The sequence below is a fragment of the Fundulus heteroclitus genome, chromosome 13 (assembly GCF_011125445.2).
Source record: "Fundulus heteroclitus isolate FHET01 chromosome 13, MU-UCD_Fhet_4.1, whole genome shotgun sequence".
NCBI lineage: Eukaryota > Metazoa > Chordata > Actinopteri > Cyprinodontiformes > Fundulidae > Fundulus > Fundulus heteroclitus.
Window position 1 is genome coordinate 10,784,991 of NC_046373.1, and position 8,774 is coordinate 10,793,764.

General features: G+C 41.1%; 1 protein-coding gene across 1 annotated transcript; it reads right to left on the bottom strand.

Moving 5' to 3' along the window:
• Positions 1–1,475: 1,475 nt before the first annotated feature.
• On the bottom strand, positions 1,476–6,478 carry polr1f (RNA polymerase I subunit F). The gene is made up of 4 exons (XM_012859973.3): positions 6,153–6,478; positions 4,670–4,811; positions 4,161–4,369; positions 1,476–2,433 (listed from the first exon to the last, which is right to left on the bottom strand). The coding sequence occupies exons 1-4, from the start codon at positions 6,440–6,442 to the stop codon at positions 1,992–1,994; spliced, it is 1,083 nt and encodes a 360-aa protein (XP_012715427.2). The 5' UTR covers positions 6,443–6,478; the 3' UTR covers positions 1,476–1,991.
• Between the last annotated feature and the right edge of the window lie 2,296 nt (positions 6,479–8,774).

Genomic DNA, 8,774 nt, shown 5'->3' on the forward strand with positions numbered 1-8,774 from the left:
AGGGCGATGATGGTTTTTGGGAATGTATCGGTTCCCATATTTGCCCTGGTTCCTCCAGAGAAAGGTACCTGGTAGTCTTTGAAGGGCTATGAGGGAACCTCGAAAGAAAGGAAGATTGACTACTTATCGTATATTTTCCATGACACACAGAACTTATGATTCATAAGATAATAAAAGGCACCTGAGCTGCCATTTTAGTGGCTTAGATTATGGAAGCAATGCTTCTGGACCAAGATGTCTTGGATCAGATCTTTTATATTGAGGAATCGGAAATTATATCGAGAGGAAAAAAAAGTTTGAGAGCAGAAAAACAATGAGAAAAACTCAGATTACTGTTCCTCTGCTGACAAATGGCTCTAAGAGATAAGACTGTAGTGCAACATTTTTATTGAAAACCGAGGTTATCAGTCGGTATTCTTCTTCCATGTCCAGTTGTAAGGTCTAGGACCCACAAAATCTGACATCTACAGCCCTTCCTCCCTTCCCCCGCACCACAAACCGTCACTGAAACGACAAACATTATAGGAATTGAACCGTGTGGTCAAAACTAAATCTTACACAGTAGCTCTGGTCTGGGAAAGGTAGCAGGAATGCAGAAAATATTTTTAACGTTTGTCAATGCAACGATTTATTGTGCACGCACGGATGCAGCAACAAACCCCTTCTGTGTGGAAGTGGTATGAATGCACGCAAACCCATCCCTGTATTCTTGGGAGGCGAGAATGGATGGAGCCAAATACTGGAAGAAAACCAGTTGAGATGCTGCAGAAGACTTGGCCATTAAGAGTTCGCCCTCCTCTCAGAACCTGGCTTTAATGCAGCAAAAGGTTATATTGTAAAATACTTTGAGGCAGGGTTAAAGATGGGAAGTGGTGGGATAGGGTGGAGTTAAGTGTGACCTGTTGGCTTTATTTTTCTATAAAAAGGCAGCCCAGACAATATATAAACATAGAACCTGTTTATTGGTACCTTATAAAAGCTGATGGTTTTTTTTTGTGCAGAGCAGCCATCGCTACTTGGGTAAAGATTTAGTCAAGTGTGACGGGAGAGAAAAAACCTAACACCTTAAGACTGTGTTACAAAAACATATCTTATCTCTAGAAATAAATATGCAACTTAAGTGTTAATAATTAAAAAACAGCCCACCTGAAGTTCTTCAGAAAAATCCACCGTGGCACGTGATAACACAAGATAAGCAGACTTAATCGAAGCTCCTTATCTTCCTCTTTTAGGCAGCTTCCGATAAGCTCCCTAACTCTTAGCACCCAACAGCTAATTAGGCTTCCTGCTGAAAGGCAGGGGGCTCCGTGTGTGTGTGTGTGTGTGTGTGTGTGTGTGTGTGTGTGTGTGTGTGTGGAGGCAGGGTAAAGAAAACAGGGATCTTTAGTGCCGTCTTTCGACACCTCATCAGCCATCATCTGCAGCTTAGCAAAAAAAACAGAAAAAAAAAACAGAAGCGTCTTAAACTAAGAAAATTTGACACGGTAAAAGCTTTTATACTAATAATAAGGGCTTTAATTGTAGATTTTTCAAATGTGATGTGCCTTATCAAAACTGACATTACTGAAAATGTTACATTTTTCTTCAAACATCCACAAATAATCCTGCTAATAAGAATACATTTCAGATATTTATTTTTCATCTCTTTCAAAGCAGATAAAACTAACTGCGCTGCATTAGAAGGACGGTCCTTATATCCCACACTTTATGGTCAAGCTTTTATCAAAACGATCTGTTTGTGTTCAAAGGCACATAATCATGTCAGACTAGCCAGGCTTTCGCCTCATGATTCTCTCCTGCCGCTCTTTTAATCTGCGGTGGTTTGGCGCCACCATCAGGCAGCGTAGTGGAAGTACAACGCGCTGAGCAGTGACGCCACAGATGAATTCTGCAGGAATCCCTATTGACTTCAGATAAATAATTTGAAACAGGCCCAAAAAGTGAGTTCATATTAAAAGGCACCTGTGGAGTCTTCCACTTTGGGTGAAGTCCTAAATGTCAGTTTTTCTCTTCTTCTTGGATTTTTTCGGTGTCGGATCGTCACCCGATGGTGCGTCAGTCCAACTGTCAAGCTTCCTTTTCTTGCTCGGTTTGTCACTGAAGCAACTTTGATCCTCCATGGCAGAGACCTCCGTCTGATCCTGCTCTTCTTTCACATGTTTCTCCTTTTTCTTTTTCTTCTTTTTCTCTGGAGTGACCCCACTGTTCGTCTCCCCTGTAGATCCGTTCAGAACCGGCGGTGGTATCCGTATCTCTTCCTCCGTCTCCTCCTCTTTGATTCTCTCTTTATCCTTCTTTTTCTTCTTCTTCTTGGGCGTGCCGTCATGGCACTGCTCGGCCGGCTCTGGGACCGGTTGTGCTTCCTGTGGTTCTTGCTGGCCGGCAGGAATGCTCGGCTCCGAGTTCTCGCTCATAGCCATCAGCTCCTGCACCCTGTGGTGCACAAAAATGAAAACAACAGTCATTCGAGAGTGTAACAACACACTGGAGGGCCAAACCCCCAGAATAACTTCCACAACATCTTCTACTTTACACCCAGGTTGAATTTGTGCACAACAGGCTAATATGAAGATTTTTTTTTAATAAGTAAACTCTTTATGAGAGAGTAGATCATCTCTAATTGCTACTGAGATGTTCACCACAGCTGTGTGCATTGGTCAGAAACACGGCACACTGCTGCTATTAAAGATCCTCCTGTTAAAGTGCAGCCCAACAGAAATGCTGTGTTAGCGCCTGGCATCATTAAGGCTTTGAAATCCTTACCTGACTCCGCCAGATAGATTTGCTCCGCATATCCATCTGGAAACCTTCCGTTGAAGTAATTTTGGGAAGGGGCGAAAATACTGGTTAGCTGATTGGCCTGTGTTGGTGATAGACGGGCCAAATAAATCAGATTCGTCGTCGCTCTGTTACGAGCGACGACGAAAACACAACCACAAGCCAAGCTACTCTTGCTGCTGCAGGTAAAGGCTCGTTAGCTCAGCAAAGAAATACTCTGTAATTCCGATAAAACTTGCTCGATAGCCACGCTAACGCTAGTTTCATCGGCTGAAGCCACCATGTTCTTTAGACTGAACTGTTGCGCTTCCCGTTGCGTCACACCTCAACCCGCCTCAAAGCCAACGCTGATTGGACGTTCGTTTGGTGAACGGCTCCAAATTTTCTTCAACGGAGAGTAGCCAGACTGATCTGCGAGTGAAACCTTGAAAACTCGCGAGATCAGGATGGTCTCACGAGGCTATTGAAATCCATGGATAGTTTAAAATAAAATCCTGGTGGTCTTGAGCTGAAAACTGAAAACAGCTCAAAGGGTCTTTAGGAAGGATAACAAAATGCGGCCAAATCAATTCAGACACAAAATGAAGCCTTGTGAAACGTGATTTTGAAGTTGTGTGCTCAGTGTGCCCTACTGACGACTATTGATAAATATTATTTGTAAAACAAAATGTTGCAAGATTTACATAAAGAGCATTAAGTAAAAAAAAAAAAAAAAGAATACTGTAAAATCAACCCAAATCATTCTCATTTATCACCCAGGATGGAAGTAACATTCCCTCTAAATAATTGCTCCTCTCCGTCAACAATGTCTTAGTCATGTTTTTCTAACATCAAACCGAAAGGTACGGCCCGGAACGACTTCGAATGAGAGTGTAGCTTGTGTTTACTTCCTGGTTTCTGAACCAATCATATGAGAGTTCCCAAAACAGCATTTGGTATTTTATCTTGGCAAAAGAGCAGCAGCCTGCAAACATGGAAGCCAGTAAGAGAAGCGGACCAGAAATCGTCTCAACAATACCTAAGAAGCCTCAGGATCCTTCAAAAAGGGCAAACAACCTAAGGCGGTTGTCTCACAGACACAGAGTTGGCAAAGTTTCTCCTGTACAGGTAAGCCCAGTTGTTGTTTTTTCTGATCGGTTTATGTTATTCCAACCAAAGTTTGATTTGCCGGACAGTGTTGTTTGATTAATGCGCCTGAATTAATGAACATATTAGTTCACAGTGCGCCATATAATCCGGTGTGCTTTATTGCCTGAAAATATGGTAAATTTGTTTCGGTAAATTGGAGGCCTGCGTCGATCCAGGATCAGGACAGCCCCAAGAACATCAACCCGGATCAGTTTTGCATTAAAGCCCGATTAGCCGTCCGTTCACTGCCATACCTGGTCCTGTCGAGTTGTCCTCTGATTAGCAGCACCCCTGCAGCATCAGCATCCAGCGCCATCACCTTGAACTCCAGCTCCGCCCCGATCCTCGGCCCGGCGTCCCTCCAGGTTTCCACGGAGACGAGATTTGGTTTGGGGATGCTGGCGTTGAAGCAGCCGTGTACGAGGCAGCCCACGTGACTCACTCCGAGTTTATTCACCTTACCCTACGAAAAAAAGGTCAACACTGAGCGCCATGGCGATAGATCACATTAGCACTGCCTCTTTGAGGAGAGGTTGCAAGGATAAATATTTAGTAAAACTTTTATTATGGTGCATATTCATATAAACATTTTTTTTGCTACATTTTAGGGAAAGCCATCCAGTTTGTATTGAACCAAAAAAAGTAGTTATCTTTGCAGATCGCTTGTTTAACTCCAGTTGGTGCAGTACCTCAATAATAAGACATTATGCTAAAGAAAAAATTGGCTGAATTACAGCTTTTCAGGAAATAATGTCCACCTCACCAGGAGCTTCTGTCCCTTTTTGGCCTGGAACACGATAAAGTCGGCCTCGATGTCCATGTGGATGTAGCCGCTGTCGTCGTAAATGTCTCCATGTTGGGTGGCGATCCTGATGTTGTCATATGCTAAAGGAACCCCATGGAGACTGGAAGAGACACACATGATGGCAAACTGTGTTAGTGAGGCACTTTAAAACAGTTTAATTAACGGACGGTCACAAAAAAAAAAAAAAAGGTTTGCTGCATTTCATTGACTTCATCGAGAACTAAGGTCAATTTCAGGGTTTCTATCAATCAGCAGAAAAAAAAGATACTTTTAAACAAATAAAACCTCAAAGATTTTGTTTGCTTTTCCTGTTTTTACAGCTTGTTTTATTTTACCTTCTTAAAAACACGTCTTTTAAACAATGTGAAAACACAGAAAAACCCCTTTGATTTAGCCAGATACTTTATTCCCTTAACGTCCAGCATATAAGAATATATTACAAACATTTAAGAAAATGGCATCATACTTAAAGATAACACTGTCTGTTAAGGGACAATGACATCAGGTCTAAATACAGGTGCAGCTACATAAGTCAAAAATATTTCAGTAAATCAGTTCAAAAAGAAAATTTAATCTCTAGATTCACTACATAGTAATACATTTAACCATTTTGATGGTTGTGGCTTACAACCAATGCAAAGTCAGTTCCTGAGAAAATTTGAAAACAAAATAGGAACAATGAAAAAGGGAGTTTAAAATAGAAAATGTCATGGTGTTCAAGGGGCAACCTGCTGACTTGCTTTGTCCATTTAGATACTGACACAAGCCTCACAATTCTCTAAAGGCTGTGGTTATCCCGGTTGCATGTAAATCTATTTCTACTGCACTTTTTCCTTTCACTCAACTTTCCATTCATTTGATTGAATACAGCAATCTGTGAACAGCCAACTTCTTGAGCAGATCCCTTTCTGTAGCTTACCCCCCTCATGCAGGTTGTGTGTCGGTCTGGTGGACAGCTGTCAAAGTCAGCAGGGCCCCCCATGATTATGGGGGTCATGATGACATGTATATTGGTCTGGAGTAATATCATAATCATCCACATAACACAAGTCTGAACTAAAACGTCTTGGTAATAAATACAAAAATAAAACAAAAGTAAAATGCATCTGTCTGTAAAATTTAAAGTTTTGACTGTTAATCTGGAGTAAAATCTAAAGCAACTACTATCAAACAAAATTTAGAGATTACAAATATCTAAATAACACCCACTTGTATCAATTTGAAAGAAAAAAATGAGAACTCCCTAATTTTATAAGTATTTTATTTTATAATAGGAGGAAAATGCAGCCATGACTCGTCTATCTCCAACCAGGGAGAGAACCTTTGGACTGGAAAGGGGAAAACAGACAGAGCGTAAACTATACTGGCAGACGTTCACAAAATAAAATAAAATAACACAACATAGAATCCACAACAAACTGAACTTTAAAGACCACCGTACCTCTGGGAGAACTTCAACAGCTCGGCGTCCAGCTCCTCCTGTATTCCCGTCCTCTTCTTGCTCAGGTAGACGGGCGGCAGCGCTATGTGCCTGCGGTGGGTGTTCAGCACCAGGCACGAGTACGGCGCCGACAGCAGCTCCGAGGCGGCCGCGAATGACGGGATGGCGCCGGCGCTTCCGCCCGGCACACGCGACTCCTGATCCGGTTTGACTGGCGAGCCCGCAGCGGGGGCCTCGCCGGGCATTTTCACGTGGTTTTGGTCCTCTTCGGCATGCTTCAAGTTCGCCATGCTGCAAGGAGACCGGAAGACAAACAAGTGAGCGCTTCCGCCACTAAAGCTTCATTACAATAGTAACTTATTTTTTGGATTGCCCTCTACCGGTCAGGTGGTGGAATTACAGCTGGAGAAGCTTAAGTAGAAATGTCCTATCTATCTATCTATCTATCTATCTATCTATCTATCTATCTATCTATCTATCTATCTATCTATCTATCTATCTATCTATCTATCTATCTATCTATCTATCTATCTATCTATATGTAATTTTTATATATATGTATATAAAAATTACGCATCTGTCATATTATGCAAAAGACTATGCATTTAATAAAAACACAAATCCCGTCTCAGACAATGCAGTGCTTTCTAAGTATATTCTGAATAACTCTTAAAACTCTTTTAATTTTTGATTAAGCCATATTTATGTATGAGCACTTAATTAATATAAGAAATGTAAGTAGCCAAGACAACATTTTACTAATCCTGTCATTTAAGAATGCAATAAAGTAGCAGAATCCCCCCCCCCCCCCCACACCTTGAACCAAGCATATATCTAAATGTATTTAGTTGGGATTGTATGTTATAGGCAAACAAAGTGGTATAATAATTTTTAAAGCTTCCAAGTAATCCAAATGATTGAATGTCATACATACACAGAGTCCCCTTAAATAAGAAAAGGGCAGCATGTTCAGTCTCACGAAAAGCTGGAAGAGTAGTGCAAAGCTTGTACTAGTGAAAAGATATATCATGAAAGACTTGCGGTTACAATTGCAGCAAAGGGTGGTTCTACAAAGTATTTGCTGGATACTGTGTGAAGCCAAAGATGGAAAAACTGGTTATGTCTGGAGATTTGCATTAAGGACAATTTTATTTCAGTTTTTGAAGTTTTCTTTCTCTTTTTTCTGATGAAAAACATTTATACAGTTCGATGGCTCATTTGGGATCACAGTAGCAGACATCTAGAGAGTGTGGGTATTTCTTGTAAATAAACTACAAAGGCCACCAATGGAAGAGCTTCACTGCTCATTTTTAGTACAGTTAGATCATGCCTTTCATTATATAATCCTCAACTTGTGCAAACCTTGGTTGGATGCTCATTGATTCTGCATCCCCTTCACATTAAGATCATTAGGGTGACCTGGGGTGTCAGATAGTACAAGGTGCATGCTCGCTTATTTTGAGACTCATACAGGCTCATGAAAAATATCCTGACGCTTGGGGCGCACACAGATCTAGTGTTACGGTTTTCTGACAGAGCAGCACTGCAGGAGGTCACATGATTCAGCATTTGTCTCTGTATCACACATACTTACTGCAGATTTGGTAAGGTCAGGGGCCCCACGGCCCCGCTCCTGTCTGTTGTCACAGTGATGAACGGTGACGCGATTTCCGAAACAGCAAGAGATTTCCGAAACAGAAAAAGCTCCCTGCAGCTTCTGCTGCCATGGGAGGCAGTTAACACAAACAACCGTGCACACAAACACACATGCACACCTCTTGGGGCTTTCTGGTATGCACAAGGGTTCATAATTAAGTACTGAGCAGCATGATATTATTAGAGCAACTTCATGCCTTCACAAGAGGTCGAAGTGGTGTATGTGTGAGCTTGTGTGCTGGTGTTTACTGTTTTGCTTTGTGCAACACTTCCTCTAAGCAGGTTCCAGAGCGGCTATAAAGCAATGTGCCATTACTCACTGTTCTACGTTATTTAATGTTTAATAAATAACTCTCAGTCTGTTAGATACTGTCTGGCGAATATCAGCCCAAACAGCTGATGTTAGGACAATAGTTGATAGGTTGATTCGAGCACTAGTGTTCTTTTAACAGCAAACTGTGCACACAAATGGAATAAATGAGGGACAACTTTTTTTCAAGTTCACATATTTATTAATAGAAATCAAATGAACATCCAGTGCACACCACAATAGAATGCTATTTATCTGAATTAACACTACATTTCAATCAACAAATTCTCTCTACTAGGCTAGTGAAACTTAACTAAACTACTAAGCAAAATTAAGATAAAAAGAAGCTAAGGAACTATGTACACACAAATGAAACAAAAAGACAAAGAAAATGGTTGAAAACCATTGTCAGAATGATTCAGTGAATCCTGGTTCACTGCAGATCCAAGTTAGTGAACCATAGTTCATCTTAAAGAACTTGGAATGAGATCAAATTAGCTTAACTAATTTAGAACATTTGTTTTTTTTAAAACCCATTCACAATGCAAATCCTGAGTTAAACAAAACATTATTTGAGAGAGAATGATTTGCTCAGTGGAAATCAATGCCTTAAGAACACTTGATTTTATTGATGCAATTGTTCCTCCGGGAGGCTG

Bases quoted from the DNA above. Each gene is read 5' to 3' on its own strand.
- polr1f (XM_012859973.3), bottom strand. From the start codon at position 6,442: ATGGCGAACTTGAAGCATGCCGAAGAGGACCAAAACCACGTGAAAATG. The intron at 4,812-6,152 runs GTACGGTGGTCT...TGTCTCTTCCAG, and splicing joins CTGTTGAAGTTCTCCCAGAG to TCTCCATGGGGTTCCTTTAG. The intron at 2,434-4,160 runs GTATGGCAGTGA...TGTGCACCACAG, and splicing joins GGACAACTCGACAGGACCAG to GGTGCAGGAGCTGATGGCTA.